Source organism: Lepidochelys kempii, chromosome 1, assembly GCF_965140285.1.
Source record: "Lepidochelys kempii isolate rLepKem1 chromosome 1, rLepKem1.hap1, whole genome shotgun sequence".
Taxonomy (NCBI): Eukaryota; Metazoa; Chordata; order Testudines; family Cheloniidae; genus Lepidochelys; species Lepidochelys kempii.
The window spans coordinates 197,536,246-197,558,770 of NC_136380.1; the positions used below are offsets into that span (position 1 = coordinate 197,536,246).

At 39.7% G+C, this 22,525-nt stretch overlaps 2 protein-coding genes across 16 annotated transcripts in view; both read left to right on the forward strand.

Annotated features, from left to right (window-relative positions):
- The window catches only part of SENP7 (SUMO specific peptidase 7), a 72,439-nt gene extending 62,186 nt beyond the window's left edge, over window positions 1–10,253 (forward strand). For 8 of the 11 annotated variants that reach the window (XM_073306930.2, XM_073306977.2, XM_073306922.2 and 5 more), the window contains 6 exons: window positions 230–447; window positions 961–1,010; window positions 3,319–3,359; window positions 3,624–3,692; window positions 6,326–6,476; window positions 7,919–10,253. In XM_073306930.2, coding sequence (XP_073163031.1) covers window positions 230–447; window positions 961–1,010; window positions 3,319–3,359; window positions 3,624–3,692; window positions 6,326–6,476; window positions 7,919–8,056 — 667 coding nt within the window. In that variant the 3' untranslated portion in view covers window positions 8,057–10,253. Of the gene's footprint in view, window positions 1–229; window positions 448–960; window positions 1,011–2,254; window positions 2,290–2,361; window positions 2,454–3,318; window positions 3,360–3,623; window positions 3,693–6,325; window positions 6,477–7,918 lie in introns of those variants that run through there. The other 3 variants (XM_073307004.2, XM_073307022.2, XM_073307015.2) reach the window with 3 other exon arrangements.
- A 2,340-nt stretch (window positions 10,254–12,593) lies between these two features.
- Window positions 12,594–22,525, forward strand: part of IMPG2 (interphotoreceptor matrix proteoglycan 2) — a 94,690-nt gene continuing 84,758 nt past the window's right edge. For all 5 annotated transcript variants that reach the window (XM_073306870.2, XM_073306886.2, XM_073306880.2 and 2 more), the window contains exons 1-2: window positions 12,594–15,679; window positions 18,058–18,318. In XM_073306870.2, coding sequence (XP_073162971.1) covers window positions 15,601–15,679; window positions 18,058–18,318 — 340 coding nt within the window. In that variant the 5' untranslated portion in view covers window positions 12,594–15,600. The remainder of the gene's footprint in view (window positions 15,680–18,057; window positions 18,319–22,525) is intronic.

The following is a 22,525-nucleotide window of genomic DNA, read 5'->3' on the forward strand; positions in this document are numbered from 1 at the left end:
CAACAGTGTCCTGCTGCAGAAGTGAAATGAGTAGGAGTATATGTGTATCATTGTGTTCTTCTAAATGAACATCGTAAAGGTCAGAACTGATAGACATACAGTGGAGCAACAATGCATTAGTTCCATTAGCTCACTAGTACCAGAGGCTTTCCACAGCATTTAAAGGACTCTTGAATACTGAATTGCTGACATTTTATTTTTTTTATTTTTCCTCTCATCCCCATGGTAGATCTCACTGGTACATTGCAGTTATTTGCTTTCCTTGGTTAGAAGAAGCGGTATATGAGGACTGTCCAAATCAGGGGTCACTGCAGTCCCAGACTCAGCAATCTCCACTTCAGTCAGAAAAGAAGAGAGAAACAGGTAGAACCAACACAGTGCTGGTCTTCAGTGATAACTGGAAGAATAAAGAAGACCTGGATGTAAAGAGCAATCTGCACTCAGACGGTAGTGATTTTTTAAAAAGAAAATGATGAAAAACTGTTAGCTTCATGCTTTAATGAGGCACTTATCAAAGAAAACTTAATTCTTTGCAAGACTGATTTAGTGGATTTTTTAGGTTACCATAGGTAATAAAATTCCCTGATATATTAGGGGCTGTATTATGTTCTTGATGCCTGTGTGCAACTTTCTTAGACATGAATGGAAGCGGCATGTGCAGATACAGCGCATGATTTAGTCCTAAGTGAGGTTTCCATACTAGGATCCTGGCCGAACTCGCATCAAAGTCAATGAAAAAAATCTCATTGATTTCAGTGCGAGTTGGATCAGGACCCTAGTGAGGTTCTTCAGCAATATTCAGCCATTCAGACATGCTTGTACCAAAGGGAACTAAAGCTAGCTTATGTTCATGCCATCTTCTTTACAATGCGGATAGAGCCATTGATCAAGAAATGCGAATATTTCAGCCAAAAAATAGAAAATAATTGTTCTTATTTTAAATTTACTGTCTCACACTAGGTAAAGATCATCATGCTTCATCTCCAAATTTGGAGTCAAATCATTATGAAGTAAGTACTTTTCTGTACTGACAAGGGAGAAACAGTGAAGTCTTTAGTGGCAATCTGACACTGTCAGATTAAAAATTACATTTAAAAATAAAATTTAGGACAAAAATATCTGCTAATGTCCTTTTAGGTAAACAATAACAAGTAGTAGTGTATATTTGGATGTATTGGACAAGGACATGCTTGGGTTTTATTTTTGCTTGGCATAACTAGACTACTTGAATGTCACTGCTTTACTATCTGCATCCAAACCAGTATTGTTTTTAGGCTGGGTTATTGCTTTCATAGTATCTGAAACATGTTTCCCTATAGCTTCTTGATTCTGCATCTTCTGAGCCCAATCTTGAGCTGATGGGCTCTGCTTGTTCTTTTAAAGACTGAGAGAGGCTAATGGAAGATCTGATTCATAAAGAAGCTCAAGTGTCTTTAGGATGGTTGGATTCTACAGAACTCTCACCTCTGGGACTGGCAGGGAGAGCAAACTCTAAGGGGAAAAAAATGCAGGCAGGCAGATGTTTGTTGATTTTAAGAAAGGGTATGGGCTAGATTGTGGCTCAGTCTAATGCAGCTGCAGAAAGAACTGAAAGGGTGTGAACTCCTCCCATCCGCCCCATGTGACTGCATAGGACTTGGTCAGATTCTGGGCACAAGATGGAAAGCAGAGGCTGAGCATCTGGTACTCCCTCTTTGAAAGTAAGTGGATGAGAAAGGGGAAGGGAGTAGGAGTCATGTCTGTGCACCTCCCCCAGGCACCAGCTAATAAAGTTGGTTGGATGCAAGGGACAGGAATATGATGTATGGCTAGTAATGAGCTGATGCAGTATATTCCCCCAAACCTGAAACAGGAGCTCAGGAGAAATTGACCCAGAGAGGTGCATCTGAGTCACAGTTCCTTTCCGCAGCTTCTTCTGGGCCATTCACTCCCTCTTTGAGAGTAAACTCTCCATCTCGTCCTTAGTGCTGCTTCGAGTGATGGTCCGTGTGTGTATTCCACACATGGGATGTACATGTGCACCATGAATCTGAGTCCGGAAAATTTTAGTAAGCAGTGTCCGTTGGTCTGCACACATCCAGTGGAATTCCTTGTGCTTTGAATCAAGGGCGTAAAGGGCAGCGAGGACTGGTGCCTCTCCAGTTCCTTCTTACTGCTACATGGCTTGAGTCAGAATCCCATGTTTGCTTCAACCTTCCTGTTCTGTAAACCTATGAATACGATTTGTAAATTGTTTAATGGCGTAATATTTTAGTGTTTTTATAGTTAGTTTAGTTACTCCCCACCCCGGTGAGCTTCTTCCTCCAAAGAGGGACTATGCCAAGAGTTTCTGGGTTCAAGAACTGTGTCTCCTACCCACAGCCACCAGCTCTGCCTCATATCACCATCAAGTGCAGCATCTGCCTCTCTGCCCCTCCCTGAACTCGGGACGAATGAATTTGCCATCTGCAGAGGTACTTACCTGTAGCTGAAGGTTCTTTGAGATGTGTATTTGTATTCCACTACTGCCCTTCATCCCCACTGTTGCAGATCACCTCTAGATTCATGGTAAGAAAAGGAGCTGGAGATGCTTCGGTCCACACTGCCCTTTGTGCCCTCGGTTCAGAACATGAGTTCCACTACATAGGTGCAGATAAAAGGACACTGCTTACTAAAAATGTCCAGAGTCAGGCCCATGGTGCGCATGTGTAACCATATGTAGAATACAGATAGGGACCACGTATCTCGAAGAACCTCCAGTTACAGGTAAGTAACCTCCATTTCTTGTTGGTGGCAGTTAGAATAGAGAATATTTAAAAGGGATGTAGTTACCTTGAAAATCTCACTTATTTTAACAAGATTTCCCTATTATAGTACCTAAGATTAGCAGAAAAGAAGTTAGTGGAAAACAAGTTTCTATAAAGTTTCCCTATTTTTTCAGTGTTTACTTTGTGCATTTGACAGCATTTTTTGGGGTTTCATTGATTCCCCGCTATGCTACTTAGCTAGTCAATTTTCTCCCTTTATGAAATGATCGCAATAAACATCAAACGGGGAGCAGCAAAAACTATTTTTAAAGGATTTTTTAAAAACAAGAAATATTATTTAATGAGTCCTCTGTTAGAATTTTATCATTTCAGAGTTCATGTTGAAGTCCCTTTTTTGTTTACCTCTCAATGAAATACATTCATATTTGATTGTTTTGAATATATCATAGGTATTTCAGTTTCTTGATCACTTTGTTACATATTAACTTATCAGGTGTCACCTCATAAAAATATGGAGTCATTTTGTGCTTTTTCTGGTTACAACTTGTAAAATTTATTTTATGTTTTTCAGAGCTCTTTAAATAATTCCAAATTAAAGAAGGTTTGTAAAAGGTAGGTTTATGCTTTCATAATAATGTAACAACACGTAAGTGTCCATATTCAACAATTTGGCAGCAACATTGAGCACTTGATTCAACTTTACACATAATAAGGGTTACCTTTAAGGGGTGCATTGTTCAGGTTTCCCCACTGATTCCTTGACCTTTCTACTCATATTACCACTGAAATTAAGTCACAAAATAAAAACCTCTTTTTGCCACTCAACTAATATGCCTAATGAAAGATTAAGCTGATTTTTGTTTTTGCTATCAACAGGCCTTGTATACTCATCCTGGATTCTTTGAAAGCAGGTTCTCTGCAGAACACAGTTCAGATCTTGAGAGAGTAAGTAACAGTTTTATTCTTGTGTTAGACAGGGACATTGTCAAAGCAGATTTTAGACCCAAAATATCTGATTTACATTCTTTCAAAAAATTGTACAAAACCTAAGAGCAGTAGAAAAGTTTCCATGATTTATTTAAAAACAAAACAGCAGCCTGCAACGCAAACTTCTGTTGTTCAGTTGTAAACATCTCCCTACAGGATTGACACGATTACAGGCCTGCTTCAATATCCAAACTAAATATAGTGCAAAAAAAGAAAAAAAAGTGACAGGTATGCTAGACTTTTTGAAAAAAAAAAAAAATCTTCATTTCGATTATCTAAGGTGTTGTGATAATGCAGGTCAGGAATGTTGTTGTGTAATTCTTTTAAACCTGAAAGTGTTCTTTTAAAATGGCCAATTTTTCAAAGAGTATCCTTCAGTTTTGTGAGTGTACAATTACAACATTTCAGTAGAATGCAGTTACTGCATTTTTGCACACAGATGAAATATGATGCCTGGTTGAGGGTGGCTAAATATTTGGTATTACTGATTTAGTCAGATTAAAATATTAGTAGCTGTCTTAGAAGGCAAGAATAAGAACTGCCCTGAAATGTTGTGTGCAAACTCAGTGCCCTTACAGAAAAGTACTTAGGGGAAATATAAACGTATATAATTTTTAAATGATCATATTCTCAAGTTGTTATCATGAGTTGGAGTAGTAACTTGAGCTAAATGAGAACAAAAGCACTACTGTAAGTATATGGATGGAAGACAACTCGATGACGAATCCTTGGTGTCACCCTTTCAACACCAAGCGTTACAACATCATTCTTTGAGTGGTGTTGCACAGAGCAAATGACTTTAACATAGCATACACAAAATCATTTTTGAATCGGTGCCCTACTGACAACATAAAGTATTTGGGGCCGAACTGGGATGTTGTTCTTGTTCTTTATTGTGTTTAATGAAAAGAGTAAAATGCAGCAGACCTAATAAAAATGGTCAGTGATGGAGACTCCACCAGGACCCTTGGTAAATTGTTGGGTGGTTAAAAACAGTAATTAACTGTTGCAACAATTTACGAAGGGTTGTGGTGGATTCTCCATCACTGACCCTTTATAAATCAAGATTGGATGTTTTCTAAAATCTGCTTTAGGCATTATTTTGGGGTAGTTTTAGGCCCTGCCTTTTCTGTGGGTTTTCTCATAGGAGAGGGCAGTCATGCCAATGGTAAATTAGCTCTCAACTGGATGAAAATATGAGCGCACAGATCTTTGTATTAACTAGGGAGTGGGCTTCATTTGAACTCTGAAGCTCTTACATTCAATTGGGTGTGTACCTTCCACTTTTCAGTGGCCTGTCTACCTTTTCAGGAGTGGTGTGGGTTTTGGGTGCTCGTTTCTGAGAGGCCTCAGAAGCACTGAATGCTTGCAGCTCTAGCTGAAGTCCAGCAAAAGCTGTGGGTGGTTGAAAATCAGACCCAGCATGTCTCAAGGAATCCAAAATTAATATCAAGTATCAGAGGGGTAGCCATGTTAGTCTGGATCTGTAAAAGCGGCAACGAGTCCTGTAGCACCTTATAGACTAACAGTCGTACTGGAGCATAAGCTTTTCTGGGTGAATACCCACTTCTTCAGATGCATGTAGTAGAAATTTCCAGAAGCAGGTATAAATATGCAAGCAAGAATCAGGCTAGGGATAACGAGGTTAGTTCAATCAGGGAAGATGAGGCCCTCTTCTAGCAGTTGAGGTGTGAACACCGAGGGAGGAGAAACTGCTTTTGTAGTTGCCTAGCCATTCACAGTCTTTGTTTAATCCTGAGCTGATGGTGTCAAAGTTGCAAATGAACTGAAGCTCAGCAGTTTCTTTTTGAAGTCTGGTCCTGAAGTTTTTTTGCTGTAGGATGGCTACCTTTAAATCTGCTATTGTGTGTCCAGGGAGGTTGAAGTGTTCTTCTACAGGTTTTTGTATATTGCCATTCCTAATATCTGATTTGTGTCCATTTATCCTTTTATATAGGGATTAGTGGGCACTTTTGAACATTTGGTTCAATGTGTAGCTGTTGCCAGCATCATGTTACAAAAATGGTTCCTAAAGGCTGTCATTTAATCTTTACCATAGATAGGGTATACTGTCAAATTGAAATTGCTGTAATCTAACTGCAAGTAGTTCAGTTTGTTCCTAATTTAAATTCTGATGTTATATTTTTGGTTTGCTTAACATGAACAACATGCTTTTTATTAATTTTTGTGTGTGTGAAATGTTTGACAACATGAACCTAATTCACAAATTTTACACTCTGCATAATAATCATGCAGGATAACTATAGCTCCTTCAAGTGTTTAAGAAGTACCATTGTGTCTTTCTGATGGCTTAAGGAAACCCTGCACAGATGGCTGGTCAGAATTACCTTCCCATTTAAACTCTACCTTGGCTATCTCATGCATGATATAAATTATTTGGTACGGCCCCAAAACTGAACCATGGAATTATCTGTAACTGTTCAAGTGAGTTTTTGTGAGGGGTTGTAGAAGCAAGTTGATTAGAAAATTGTGGTGTTTGCCTGTTCTAGGACAGTACTGAGTAATACCCAAAAAAGGTCAGAGTTTAGCAGGCCCATCTTGCGTATTTAACTTACTCTGTTTTATTTCAGGTACCTGGAAATAGAGTGGGAAACTAAACGAAAAACACACCGGGAATTCAGCAAATCAACGATGCTGGATTTCTGTCCCAGAGTCCCGAAACAGGATAACAGCAGTGATTGTGGGGTATATTTACTGCAGTATGTGGAAACCTTCTTCCAGGTACAATATAGAAATATTACAAATGTCTGCCTATAACCTTCTTCTGGGTGAAATCCTCAAATCTCTCTGAACGCCTAATGGTGAGGCATAATGTATTGTTCCACTTGAAGAAGGGGAGAGAAGATCTACCCTCGACCTGGAGGCAGGGCTGCCCCTCTGTTTTCTTTTGCAGCTGGAGTATAGGCAACTTGTGTGTAGTTTTCTGGCCACTTGATCCAGGGTGGCTTCTACCCTCAGACTCCCAACCCTGCTGGTGTATTTGAAGTCTGTGGAGAGCATGTGGGGCGGGGGAAGAGGGAACCCCTGCATGTTTGTACTGCCCCTTTCCTACATCCCTGAACCAAAGTCCTCTGCATGGAGAGTTCTGTTTGGGTCCTCAGCCCATGAGCAAATTTCTCTGTGCAGAAGAGCATGATACGCTCCTATGTAGGTGTGAGCCAGAGTTCAGCGCTGATCTTTTTGAACAGCTCACTTTCTAGTCACCTGGTGCAGTGCTTTTCTATACTCTGATTGTTACCTTTTTCTCTTCATTATAACTTTAATGTTTAGATTTCACATTTTTCTTCCTCTGAATGATTAAATGTGTGATCGTTTAAATAAGTAATAAGTAAGTTGGTTTAAAAAAAATCTCGTCATATCTGCCCACAGGCTGGGCTTGTGGAAGCTGATTTGTGGCATCCAAGCATCTGGTTTAGTTAGGACAAGCACATTCTCTGCCCCTATTCTCCTCCTTCACCAGCATAATGTGGTATAGAGGTCCCAGTGCCAGAGCAAGCATTCTGTCCCAGCCACAGGGCAAGAGGTCCTGGCTTAACCTGCAATCTCCCCCTCTGGTGTCCTGCTGAACCCCATAGAGGCATTCTTCACGCTTGTCATTTCTTCATCAGCAGACAATCTGGCAGGAGAGACAGGTGGGACTGTTGTGCTGTTAGAAAACTTCATCCTGCAACATACAATTTTCAGTGCCATGTGAGACTAATTCGCTAGCGGGCATAATGTGCACAGGTGTGCGCTCTCTTGCCCCTCAGTGTCACCCTTTTTTCCCTCCTATCCTGCTGTCTTCCCTCTCCTTGCTAATTGCAGAATGTTGTTTCCTCCCTCACCATGAATTAAGATACATTCCCAAAGGGCCATGGTTCTACAGATGCTGTCCTTTCAGATGGGACTTCCTCCCTTTCTCTGCCTATGTGAGTGCTGGGCACAGGAGATGTCAGAATGTATCTCTCAAAACTGACCCTTTAAAAGGGTCTTATCCAGTTTCCTGAGGCAAACTGCTATGTTGTGTAGCTTATGCCTTATTGTACATTTCCAATCTTTAACACTGTATGGAGTGTAAACTCAGATAGTGCTGTCCAGTGTCAGCAATAGTGTGCATGGAAGTCTAGTGAAAAAACTACAAGTGCAAAGATATCTTTTAAAAGCGACCTTTTTTTTGCCACCAGGATCCTGTTGTTAACTTTGAGCTGCCAATGCACTTGGAGCGGTGGTTCCCTCGTCGGGTGGTGAGGAGCAAACGGGAAGAAATTCGAGACCTGATCTTGCAACTGCACTTGCAACAGCAAAGCGGCAGCAGCAGCTAATGAATCTGTTCAGCCAAACCTGGCACAAACATTTACTGAATAAAATTGCTGGAAAGCTGCTTAGGACCATTTAGACTTTCCCTTATGAGAAAGAAAAAATGCTACATAGTATTATTGTTGGTTTGTTGTAAATTTATTCTGAGGCTTTATATTTGAATTGTATGTTTAGAGGATGCAGGGAGGGATGAGGGTGTGGGTAGGGTATAGATAAAGTATAAATATGTAATTTAAAGCTAATATTTGTTGGCTAACTGAATTTTCACTTGGAATCTGGAAGCAGCATACAGGTATGTGCCGCAAAGATGTGAAAATATTTTAATTCTAAGGAGTGTGTTCCTCACCATTTGTTACATTCATGTAACTCTGGGAGCTGAGTAAGCGTATAGGTGTCATATGTGATGCCTCCTTGTTTAACTTGGCAACTGATAATATGATCTCAGACCTCATGTTGTAAGTTTCCCCATTTTGCAATTCTCGTGTATAGTATGAATACTATGTATTTTTTAGTTTGAGAATATAGTACTGAATCTCTTTAGAGATGCCTTTTGTGGTATATTTTGTAATAAACTGAATCAGGAGTAACTTGCACCCAACAGGAGATCAGCCTGCTGAGAGTAGAAATTGCTGTTTAAGTGTTTCCATCATAAAACTTATTTTTGAAGGAGCTGAAAACATTTGCTCCAGGGTGAAGCTTGGAGCCTTGCAAGGTGAAAAGTGGACTTTTTTCTATATTTTTAGATCCTTTTTTCCTTAACCAAATTTTTAGAAAATGGTCTTGATTTTAAAATATAAATACATGCTTGTTGCAAAGACAGTAAATTAAATCCTACTCATCTTACTCTTGTGGGTTGTCCTATTCACTCTGATAGGATAACTTGTATGTGTATAAGACAAGCAAGGTTTGACCCAGTATGTTCGTTTTAGGGGCTCTAATGTGAAATATATGCACCTGCCTTCACTCAAAAAAAGCCCATTATATGCATATATGTAATATGTCTTAAGAGACTGCATACATATTCAGTGTCCATTCCTGCAAACAATTAGGTCTGTACATAACTTTACTGATGGGAGTTAGTCCTATTGAGTAAAGATACTCGGATGTTTGTGTTTGGACTGGGCCTTTATTTGATAAGCTAGAACAAATGAGTGTATATATATTTAGCCAGTTTTTCAGAGATGTTAGTCACAGAAAGGTTTAATGACCTTTCAATATATGTGTATTTCTCCCAAGGTCACTAATGGGAGTTAGGTGGCTGTGTTGAAAAGGAGCTTTCTTCTGTTCTCTGTGGTAAGTCAGTGCATGTTTCAGAGCTGCCTTTGAAATAATTGTATTTCAGTTAATCAACAGCACTCCCTCCCCCGGGCCGATGTTTTAGAGCAGCATTGCTGCTGACAACCAGAAAAAGTTGGAGCCTTCAAAGCTGAAAGCGGATTGCAGAACTAAAATGAAAATGGAGGGAAGGCCAGAAATGTGTTGCATGCCCCTAGAACTGAGGCTCTGGGCCAGATCCTCCGCTGGTGTAAACCAGTGCAACTCCGTTGACTTAATTTATGTCATTGGGAGGATCTGGCCTTCACTGTAGGAGCGCACTCAGCACAGAAATGCATTCTGTCTCAAACCAGGAAGTGCTGGATGATTTTACGGGGCGAGGAAAAATATTTTTAAACCAAGTTTCTTTGCTGAGTGCCATTACCTTCTGCCTCTCTTCGGCCAGCTTACTGGGGGCAGTCGTCATGCATTTCTGGGCTTAACATCATTTCCTTTTTCGTTTTTCAGTTGACCTTTTCAGGCTTAAACTGTAGCAACTTCATTTCATATTTGCATGGGTTAAGAGCATCAGTCTCAGCCTCCATGAACATGTGTTGCTTTCCTTACCTTAACCACACCATCAGAATTATTATAGACGTAAGTTTTTGTATTTATTGTAGACATGGATAAAAGAATAAGTAAATAAATGTGTATGGTCACACTAAGCTTTTTCAGTTGATGGGTATTTTTTCTCGTGAGCCTGTTAAGGTTGTATTATAAATTTTTTTTTACAACTCTTTTAGATGGGCTTGTTTGTACATTTTAAACAATAAAAGAAGGGGCAATCTTTTAAAATCACTTTTATGACATTGAGACCTTTCTTACAAATTGATGATGGAAATGTGTTTTGAGAATGCCAGTGTTTGATATTAAAAATCTTTAGAAGTTGTTGGACTTGATTGTTCCAGTTCTTTATAACCAATGAGTTAAATATAAATCGGAGTATTTTATCAACTTGTCACTTACCTACTATATCTGTTGTTAACCCAAGTGGGGTTGTTTGTTTTTGTTTTTTTGAATACTGTAACTTATCTAATTAATTTTGAACACGGCTATTCTAGTTGTTGCTATTCAGCCCTTAAAAAGACATTTTAATAGTTCACAACTCCTTGAGTGAAAAGCATTCAATTCTTTTTGAACCAGATTGTTGACCGCCAACAAGGCTATTTTCTGCCTGGCTCAACCAACCATATTGCCTTCCCCTTTCAGTCTTCCCTGCGTGATGGATGTGCTGTGAGTGAGAGGGGGTGTGGCCAGAAAGCATTGAGCTCTGGAGATCCCTGCTTTCTGCAGTGGCACTTTGGGGGCCATTGAAGGCAACATAAGGCCACCCTGAGACTGCTCTGACTTGCATCAGGGGCCAAACCAGTACAAACAACTTTGCCCACATGTTCCCGACCTCTCCAGGTCAAGCACAGTATAGTGGACTAGGGGATTGAGGGCATAGAGTTTAACACTAGTTCAAAAGCTACAGTTCATAGCAAAGATTTATACTCTGCAAGCATAACTTTGGCATCAGGGTGCTTTACTCTATTTAAAAACCTATAGTTTACAAAATATTGGTCTATTTAAAATGAAGGTTGCCAGACTTTGGCAGTGCCAGGCCAGCAGTGAAAGCAGGTTTCAGAAGATTGGTCCGTACAGAGAATGCTTTGGTACCAAGACACAGAAAGATCAATTCGAGAAACTCACTGCAAGAGCAACCCAGCAGAAACAAAGATGAAGATATGAAAGGCTGTAGGAAGTAAATCCTTGATTAAAATGTGTAAATAACAAGTCATCAGCAGGCATCAAAGGATTGTGGTAGTCATACATCAAGTGTATATTTTAAAAAGTGTTTGTGGGCTGCTGGATTTGTCCATTGGAATGGAAGGCATAGACCTCTTGTAATTCACCTATCTTATCTGAGACTAAACTTCTGAGTCTTGAACCTGAAATTAATTCATTTTAGTAGACACATGCTACACCCCACAAGTGAAAAAGATGGGGGGAAATCAGACACAGCACTCCTACCTTGATAATGGCAGAGGCAGAGGATGCTTCATTAGGTAACCAGGGATCCAAATCCTCCTGTTTCCAGATTTAAGCTCAGCAACCTAGAGTCAGAAGAAAGGCCTCACGGGGATGTTCTTAAAGCAACTATACAATCATGCTGATGCTGAAAATATTGTGAAAGGATAACTGCAGGCATCCTGTCGTCATGATTTCACTCAAATTGCTGAGCAAGGTAAAATGTGTACTCCAGATCAACAGCTCCAAAGAGGAGGAAGACTAAGACTACTACACTGGAGAGCTTGTGAGCAGATTAAATTTAGAAGTGTTAGATTAATTTAGTTGACTATTTCATTTCCAAGTTGCTGCTGCTTACTCAAATAATGCACAATAATATGTTGCTGAGGAGATTGTCGTATGATTAAGATGTTGCTTAAAGTGTAATCGCGCTCTTAGCAATCCAATCACAAGAGACAATTTAGAAGCTTGATATTTGAACCATGGAAGAGGGGAAAAGACAGGAGGATTCTACAGACACCTATGTCTTTCTTAGAACTGTTAATTGGTGACGTTGCCTTGGACATATCTTTATTTTGCATTGTTTTCTGATAAATTATCTTCCCTTTTACGCTCATAAGAAATTGTGGTTGAAACTTTTCTATGTTTCTATGGTCTGTTTAATTTGGAAAATATATTTGTTTTTCTGTATGCACAACAAATACCAATAAAGAAATTATTTTAACACTGTGTTTGCACAATAAAATTATGCATTCAACAGGTTTCTGTTGCCCTCCAGAAAAGTTGTAACACAAGTAATATACTTGCTTCTTAGCAGTGACACAAAGATAGTTAAAAGGAAAATAAAAATCGTGTTAGAGCTAAGGTCAAGGTGATACATTCGCGTGTATAATGCTTCATACAGAGTTCTGATACACATCAGAAAGTTAAAATTTAATGAAAAGAAAGATTTTTTTAAAATTGGAAATGCCATTTGAATCTTCGCCTCTAATTCCTTTTGGGCTGAAATTTGGCATGTGTGTTTCAGCTATTAGCTGTTGGAGTTCTAAAGTTGCTTGTTTTAAAATATGGAATGCTGCTTGAGAGGTTTTAGATATTGGAGGCATGCATTCATTTGACTCAAGCGTCTGCAGGTTTTATTATCACAGAGGAGGTTTTTTTGGCAACTCAGTTGCTTTGCGTGTTTTAAGATATTTAAATGTTAAAACAATAAATGGTACATTCTAAGTAATGCATTTTGCTATCATAACCTTTTAGGGGCAGATCCTCAGCTGGTAGCATTGCAATATTGAAGTCAGTATTGCTACATTGACTTATGCCAGATGAAGATCTGACCCTTCAAATATAAAGTTACTGGCATGAGCTAGTGTCATAAATATAAAGGGAAGGGTAAACCCCTTTAAAATCCCTCCTGGCCAGAGGAAAAATCCTCTCACCTGTAAAGGGTTAAGAAGCTAAAGGTAACCTCGCTGGCACCTGACCAAAATGACCAATGAGGAGAAAAGATACTTTCAAAAGCTGGGAGGAGGGAGAGAAACAAAGGGCCTGTGTCTGTCGGTACGCTGCTTTTGCCGGGGATAGAACAGGAATGGAGTCTTAGAACTTTTAGTAAGTAAACTAGCTAGGTATGCGTTAGATTATGATTTCTTTAAATGGCTGAGAAAAGAACTGTGCGGAATAGAATGACTATTCCTGTCTGTGTGTCTTTTTTGTAACTTAAGGTTTTGCCTAGAGGGGTTCTCTATGTTTTGAATCTAATTACCCTGTAAGGTACCTACCATCCTGATTTTACAGGGGTGATTCCTTTACTCTTATTTACTTCTATTTCTATTAAGAAAACTTTCTTGTAAGAAAACTGAATGCTTTTTCATTGTTCTCAGATCCAAGGATTTGAGTCTGTGGTCACCTATGCAAATTGGTGAGGATTTTTACCAAACCTTTCCTAGGAAGTGGGGTGCAAGGGTTGGGAGGATTTTTGGGGGAAAGACGTGTCCAAACTACGTTTCCCAGTAAACCCAGTTAGAGTTTGGTGGTGGCAGTGGATATTCCAAGGACAAAGGATAAAATTAATTTGTACTTTGGGGAAGTTTTAACCTAAGCTGGTAAAAGTAAGCTTAGGAGGTTTTCCTGCAGGTCCCCACATCTGTACCCGAGAGTTCAGAGTGGGGGAGGAACTTTAACAGCTACTGTTACTACAACCACATTTAAATGTTTGAAAGGCCTTTGTCTTTCTCAGAAAATCTTAAATGGCCATCAGAAATGCTAAGGCAGGCTGTGTTGAAAGGTAGTCAAGCTTCATACTATCCAAATTCTGAATGGGGCTGAGTACCTGGTGCTCCTCAACACCACTCAGAATTTGCCCCTCTGCCGTTGTATCTATGCAAGAAAACTTTGTACTTTTGTGCAAGCTCTAAGACGTAGACAGGGCTCACGCATTTTTACCACTGTGTCATAAAAATGTGCTCAGACTAGGTTTTGTTGAGTAGTCATAGTGGCGGTAGTACCTGAGCCGTTGTCTGCATTAGCGTTTGTAGCATTGATAGTCTAGGACCAACTGCACAGTGGTGGATAATGGGAACAACATTTTCATGTCTAGTTTGAAAATTTTAAATCAGTGCACTTTTAAAGAAAGATGTGAGGAAAATCTCACTGCTTTGTAATATCATGACTTCTGTTACTTAGCCCATGGAGCAGACAAAAGCAAAAGTGACTTATTTGACCTGTAAAAACTTACTACAATATCCTAACATTGATTTGGGTCAAAAATCAATCTGCCCTGATAAAAATAAGGATTGAAGGGTTAACCAACCTACTTTTTTGTTTTCTGGTGTCATTTGGTGTGTGTCGGCCACATATTCCTAGTAGGAGCCATCTGTTCCCCTCCCCACATGCTGTTCTTGGTCCCTTTCTGCCTGTATAATATGTTCTTAGGACAGGGTTTCTTAAATTTGTTCATAATGTGGATGATGTTGTAACAATGAGATTGTTTTATGGGCAACTCCCTTCCAATTTGCGATTATGCAGATGATGTTCCATTCAGGATTGTATGACATCCTTGTGATGATCACAGAAATTTCCTTATATTAAAAAATAACATTTGGAACCTATGTAATATCTTTTTAGCGGCTTTCATGCAGTGTAGAAGCTGTAAACAAGGAGAACCAGCACAGTGGGACCAGCCAGCTCTCACAGACCACAGTTTGGGAGCTTCTGTGTTAGGAGCAATTGATATTGTGATCAGGATACTTGGATTGGTGGTGATGTCTTGCCCATTTTGTAAGTCCTCACAGTGAACCTTGCCACTCCATGACAAATTTCTCCTGGAAAGCAATCTGAGACGGCTTCTGTTGCTGGGTCTCTCTCATTGTACCATGCTACGGCAGCATCCCAATTTGCTCTCCTCTATTTCCTTATTACATTTAAAGTTGCTCACTTGTTAACCAAACAGCTGTTTAGACTTGATGTCTATACAGATGACTTGTTTATAATATTCATAGGTTAGTTAATGTTTAAAAAGAGATGAGAGAATCTGGGAGTGAGCTGCCATTCTGCCATGCTAAGGACAGGGGTATTACAGAGTAAGGTCTGTGCATTGCTATAATCTGATGTAGCAATACTTTGCTAGCTCTGTCACCTGAAGAAAGATGTGAATAGAGACTCATTGCTACCTATGTGGGGGGTGAGGATCTAAGTCAATCAGCACATTATTTTAAAGCTTCACAAATATATGTAACTAATACAAGTGGAGGAGGAGCAAAGATGTTAATGACAAAGACCTTCCACTGTGGACCAGATCTTAACATGGATTGATGTTGTTTGGCTAGTGTGTGTAAAATAGAAGGAAGTTGAAGAGCCAATGAAAAACATGCTTAATTAAGTGTGAAAGGTACTGTCCTTGTTAACGACATGACAAGATCCGGTAAAGAGCTTAGCTGGCCAGATTAAAACTAAAAAATTGTCTCCTCAATCCATCTGCTAACTCCAAGGAGCTTGCTTTCAGCACCTTTTGTTATTTCTGAAATGAAGTGGAATACTGTACTTCCTTTGCGAAGAAAATAATCTCTGAAGCATTTTGGCTGGCTTTTGTTGTGGTTTAATAATAATAATCCTTTTGTCAAAGACAATTACATGTGACGTCAGTAAATTTTCGAGAAGGGAAGGCAACTGACTGTGTTAAAAAGGGATTTCTTTTCCCCCTTATATTTGTTTTTTAGCCAAAATAAATATGCTGAACTTTCCTTGGAAAATCCATCTGGGTGTCTTGATTTTTGTGTTGATTGAAGGGGATCTTCAAGTATTTACAGGTAACACAACTCTTATCTTCATTCTCATGTCCTGTTTTCAATGGTTTAATGATAGCACTATATGAACATGAAAACAGCTCTTTAGTTTAACTAAAGTATGATAATATGGAGAACTACGTCACCAGGTTCTGCTCTGTAATACCAGTGTAAATTGGAAGTAATTTCATTGTCTTCCATGGAGTTACTCTAGATTTACATTGTGGTAACTGAGTAGATGTAGCTATAGGCTGTTAAATTTTGATATGTGACCTTTTCCAGGTTTTCACTTGCATGAAATACCAATGAAAGTGTTTTTTATTTGTTGCTTTTTCTTAATAACTTACAAAGAAAGGTCTTAATATCAGAGATCCTGCAGCTTTGCATAGGTGTTTAAGATGTTGTTGTAGCTTAAAAGAATAAGGGTTTACCACAGTGAACCTAGCCAACATTTTCTTTTCTTTCTGATGGTTATGCACAATCTGGCTGTGGCTTTCCACCCCAGAGGAGGCTGAATTTTGGTGGTGGGTATGTAGAGCATATGGGGCTTACATCTACATTCATTGAAATAAAAAGCAAAGTTCCTGTTAATTTTAATGGTGCAAAGTTAGGGCTATGGTTTTAACAGCACTTTGGATTGAAAGTACAATATCAATCTATCATCACTGTTCCTGTAGTGAATGTTTCTGATACCTTATTATTCTTCCTCTACCTCACTTTGTCTGCTAACAATATTCCCCTGGATGTGTAGAATTGGATAGTTTTGGGTCATCTGATGAAATAATAGAGAATTTTGCTGACTATGGTTACCACTAGACAGGTCTTTTCCACCCCCACACCCACTGTGAAGTTGTGGGCTTTTTGTGTTTGGGGGCTAATTAAAGATAAAGGTAAAACAAGTTAAAGCCTTTAGGATAATCTTTTTCTTTCAGAGTAGCAGCCATGTTAGTCTGTATTCGCAAAAGGAAAAAGAGTACTTGTGGCACCTTAGAGACTAATAAATTTATTTGAGCATAAGCTTTTGTGAGCTACAGCTCACTTCATTGGATGCATACCGTGGAAACATCTTCTGTATTTTCGACAGTATGCATCCGATGAAGTGAGCTGTAGCTCATGAAAGCTTACGCTCAAATAAATCTGTTAGTCTCTAAGGTGCCACAGGTACTCCTTTTTCTTTCGTTACTGTGCCATGTGATGAATTACATGGGGGAAGGAGATATAATCGCTGATTGTTGACAGGCTTCACAATTCAATCCAGAGATATGAAGATCAAACAAGATTTGTGTAGAAAGGGAGCGTGCAATAGAGAGCTCATTTCCACCCCTTAGCTTAATTGTTCTCTTTCCTTATTTAGACTCTCAGTCAGCAAGCCCTTAAGCACACGTCAGTTTTCTCAGAGGGGTAGTTCCCCTGACTTCAATGGGCCAACTGGTATATGTGTAAATATAAGGTTAAACATGTGCATTGGTGTTTGCAGGATCAAGGAGATAGTGCTGATAGTTCATTATCAAGATGCTGCAAAGAAGTTAAAATGATTTAAAATAAAGACAGGGCCAGCCAGCCATCGTCAGGACAGAATACTTGGGGTAGATTACTTGTAGTGCGTCAGAAAACCACTGGGCGTAAAAAGTTGCCAGCTCTAGTGGTAGCTTTGTTGAGGACACCTACCCATTTGAAACTCGATTTAGACCTTTATTGGCAACATGAGAGAGGCCAAGGACTGAATGGGCCATAAAGGCAGAACTCGCCACACCTGGTGAGGAGTGAAGTATGTTGGAGCAGCAATGTGGGGGGAGGCTTTTGCTGCCATGGCCTATGCTGTTGCCTGTGTTGCATGTAAATGGAGCACTTGAGTCTCCATGGTGGTCAATACAGCACTTTCCACCATGCCAGCACTAAATTCACATTTAAATACAAATTCGTAAGCAGTTTTTCTGTTGAGACCACTCAGGAGGTAAAACCCTGGGCTTATCTTGATTTAAACTTTTGCCAAGTGAGCGTGTGAAACTTAATTGCTCGATGAACCAGACAAATGAAAATTCAGCTGGAAGGCATACATTTCCTTGATAACATGGTAAATTCAGAGGAGCCAGGGAAGTCACAAACACCTCTCCTATGATAAATGCAGCTCCTTCTCTGCTACCCTGCCCTCTTGCACCAGTACATCTGAGGGGAGAATTGGGCCCATTTAAAATGACTAATGAAAAAACAAATCCCTGTTCGCCAAATTTTATGGTGGTTAGTCAAAACTCCCACGGAAGTCAACTAGAGGTTTGCCCAAGTTAAGGACTGCAGGATATCAACTATAACTGTACTGCCCAGAAATCCAGGGCAGTGGTGTTGTGATATATAGAATGGTGTAAGTCTGTCAGCTGAGTCTTGCATATGGTTTAATTTTACAGCAGAAACTTACTCAGCTGCAGAGGAAATTGAGGGTAAGGATGCTACACCAACAACTCAACCCAATGGCGGGCAATTAGTAAACCCTTCGCTGTCTCCTGAGTCAAGACACCATACTGAATTCATGGGAAAGGAACAACTCAACAGGCATGTGTTGTTTCGAAGGAAGAGGTCCATCCTGTTTCCTAGTGGAGTTAAAATTTGTCCAGATGAGACTGGTGAGCAGGCCATTGCCAACCATCTGAAATACTTCAAACTCCGAGGTAAGTGAGTGCAGGGAAGCTGACACACTGCTCTGTAGCAGTGTTAGGTAAGTAAGGATGCAACCATTGCATGCTTAATAGATAATTGATTTTAAAAATTTATTTATAAAAAGTTGTATTTGTTATAAATAATACTTATCATACAAAGAGGCCCTAGGTTAAGTACATTACCTGAGAAATTTTGCTTTTGTTCCTTGATAATTCATAGTTATTATGTATGAGCTAACAACCCCGGCTAGCCACATTTGTGTTGGAGATATCTCAGTCCCCGCAATCAAAGCTCCTCCATAATAACCAATACAACTATACCAGTATGACTTCCTATATGAACATTCTTATTCCAGAATAGGAGGGGCTTTTCCAAGTGAATTAATGTTGCTTTGAAAGGGGTTTAAACTTAACTGGAAGAAAACAGACACTTTTTTTCTGGATAGGGTCTATATGAGAAGTTATAACAGTATAACTGGTATAACTTACCCATGTAGGTAGGGAAAGTTAGGCTCCTAAGTTACGTAGGCCTGGTCTACACTCTGGGAAATGAGGTTAGTATATCTATATATCACTCAGGGTGTGAAAAATCCATTCCCTTGAGTGACGCAGTTAAACCGAGCTAACCCCCAGCAAACTCCCCCAGCGACCTAGCTCCTGCTTCTCAGGAAGTGAAAAACTCAAGCTGACGGGAGAATCCCTCCTGTCTGTGTAAATAGTGTCTTGACTTAAAATGCTACAGTGGTGCAGCTGCAGCACTTCACTGTAGACAAGGCCTTAGGACAGAATTTCCAGAAATGTCTGAGTGACTTGCCTAAGTCATACACAGTCTGTGGCAGAAGAGGCGTTGGATCCTGGGTCTCCCAAATCCCAGGCTAGTTCTCTAACCACTGGACCATTCTTTTTTCTATGCTCAACAGGCTCACATCCCCACCCCCTCTCAATTTTTGAAGTAGTAGCCAGATGAGGGACTTCCTGTAGTGTTTCTATTGGAATCAGAATCCCTTTCACACAGAGTCATGAGTGGTGCTAGTCTGTAATGTAAACTCTCTCTCAATAAAATTCCTGAGGCCTAAATGTGTGCCAAACTTCCAGCACGAAAAAACCAGCACTGGAAGCACCGAACAATGATGAGATGACTTTGACAGCATAAATGAAATACTCTATCCATTCAGATTCATGATACAACATTGCCAACATAAGCAAATTAGGCTGGATCATGTCAGGTGCGTGTTATTTAAATCTGGGTCTAAAATGACAGTTGTTCCCCTTTCAGAAGGGTTCGTCGAGAGGTATGTGGAAGCTCTCTGAGAAGCTATCTCTCTTCATTCTTAGCTCCCTCTCCTCTTGCATTGCTGCCATCTGATCCATTGACTTTCTCTGTTTCTGCACAGCACTCTCTCTCCAGTTGCTTTGTATACAACTGGGAAATTTACTAATTTGTTATCAATTCACAGAGACCAGGTCAGAGGTCATAGCCATGGAATACTTCCTGTTTTCTTTTATAGCTAAGCTCATCTGAACCCAACACAAGGCTCACAAGTCAACTAAAGACAGGACCCTGATTTTTAAAGAGACCTGGATCCTGATCTAAAGCCCATCAAGAGAGTATGAGAGTATCTCCTCTGACTTCAAATGGGTTTGGATCAGGCCCATTGTGCACAACAGGCATGCTCTTGCTTCCTTCAAGTCAATGTTAAAGCTCCTATTGATTTCACTTGTCAACAGGCCTTTCTATTGGAAGGTATGTTGAAAGAGTAAATTCAGAGAACACAATGAAATCATTTATGCTCTGTAGAGCCAGAGCCTTATTTTAATGTTAAACTGTAACCTAGTGTGAAAGAGGAATTTTAAAGATCATGTAGCAGTGTGCCAAACTTCATGAACTTTCCATTTACATCCCTCTAGAAGCATTTTACTGGTTTTCTGAAAAATATTCATATCTGTAAAAACAACGTGGAGTTCGGTGACACCTTAAAGACTAACAGATTAATTTGTACATAAGCTTTCGTGGATAAAAAAACCCACTTCTTCAGATGCATGGATCTGAAGAAGTGGGGTTTTGTTTTTTTACCCACGAAAGCTTATGCCCAAATAAATCTTAGTCTTTAAGGTGCCACCAGACTCCTCGTTGTTTTTGTGGATACAGACTAACATGGCTACCCCTCTGATTCATATCTTTGTTTTAACCATTGTTATTTTGTCAGTCCTGTAAAGTGCCTTCTTTCTCAACATATCAGTCCCCTGAGTATTGGGCGTGACCATAGTCATCAAGATATTCTTTCCTCCTATATTTTTTTTTATCTAAAGGGGTATTCCAATAAAGGTAATTCTTTAGTTGCACATGGACCACCATAAAAGTCAATACTGCTACAATGGAGGAAGAAGTCAATTGTCACTTTAACATCAATTTTTTTTTTTAAACCATACTCAAAGAATTAGTGCTGATGTGACTGTTTTCCAGGTCGTACTCATTCTATCTGTATCTACTTTAGAAGGGAACATACTTAGGAATATATTTAGCTATTTCTTTTAATTTTATAAAAGCATCTTCCAACCAGGATTCCTTATTTGTTTGCCTAATGCAGTCTTAAGGCTTCCAGTTTTACTGGCTTCTGTAAATTTGTGAGGGCTGCTGAGGTTGCCTATGCTTGAAGTAGAGACTGCCTCTTAGGTGTTTTTGTTATAGGCTACAAGCTGAATGATCATTTCTTGTGACTAGATCACTCCATGGAGATTTTTAAATAGAACTTCCCCGTTACTTTTTATGGGAAAATTCTACTTTCAGATCAAATGCATGATGTGACACCTGGTGTTAGACCTCCTGTAGTTCACATAGAGAACAACACAAGGTGCTAAAAATATAGCATGAAACATGAAAAATTCACAGTGAAACTGAATGGGGCATATAGAAAATCAGTATTCTCTAAACTTAATTATGTCTGCATTTTCAAATCCATTATTATTAGCAGTCTAGGAATACCAAGCGGTCCATCTAAGATTACAGGCATCATTGTACTGTGCTGTACTTCTCCATAGTAAGAGTGTCTGAGGAGCTGACAGTCTAAAAGGGAAGGATGCACAGCGTGGGAGAAGCAAGCTAGGTTCAGGGAGGAAGTGACTTGTTCAAGGTCATCAAAGCAGGTTAGTGACAGAGCCAGAAATACATGCCAGGTCTTCTGTGTTTCAGTCCAGTGCTGTAGTCACTCTAATCTCACACCTAAATCTCAAAACAACCCACTACTTGCAATAGCATTTAGCATTAGCATTTAGCAGCATTTAGCAGTTAGCATTTTTTTTACTTTCATTAGCCGCACCGCCTGACCAATCTAGGGTTCTTACTGCCTCTACACCCCTTAGTGCTTTATACCCCTCTGTGCTCTTTGTAGTGATAGTCATAAAGAGCCTTTTTAAAAAAAGAGTATTTCCAGATGGAAGCAAGTCTATCTAGAGATTTCTATCATGTTTATCACTGTGATATCTGAACATGTAACAGAAGAGTTAAGTTCAAGGTCTAGTAGATACTTATGAATACTTGGAGAGTTGATATGGATACACAGTTTGGGTTTGATCCTGCCAACTGCTGAGCTTCTAGACATGGATAAAGGGGTGTTTGTGAAATCAAAATGCAACAGGTGCTGACATGGGAGTTAAAGGCACTTGACATATCACAGAATCAGGCCCTCTATGAGTATATGGGTGGGATTATTAACTCGTGCTCTTTTAAGATTAATTTCTTTGCTGCTGGAAGGTTCATGTGATCTGGCAGTAGTTTGCAATCAAATTAATGTTTAAAGGAACAGAAGATCAGTGTCCACTGGGCAGCACTGGGATGCACATTGACAAGACTGACTTGGTGGAAGCCTAAGAGTGTAAAGTTCAAATCATGAATGTACCATGAAACATAATGAAAATAATGTTAGTGCTTATAGGTCAGGGGATTGGTAATGAGATATAGCCCAGGTGTAGTGTTAACTGAAAATTGTTGCCATCTGTTGGATGTTGCATGGTCTCTCTCCACTTCCTCACAAAACTCACCACAACCAGCACAAATGGGCAGCGTTGTTTGCCAGTCTCAGTAGAGAGGCCAAGCATTGGATCAGCCAATTGAACTGGTGGTGTAAATGGAATTAGGGTTAAGGCAGCACGGGGAAGCTTTCACTGCTATGCCCTGTGCTGTACCTGCACAGTGGGTAAATATAAGATTCTGGTTGCCAGC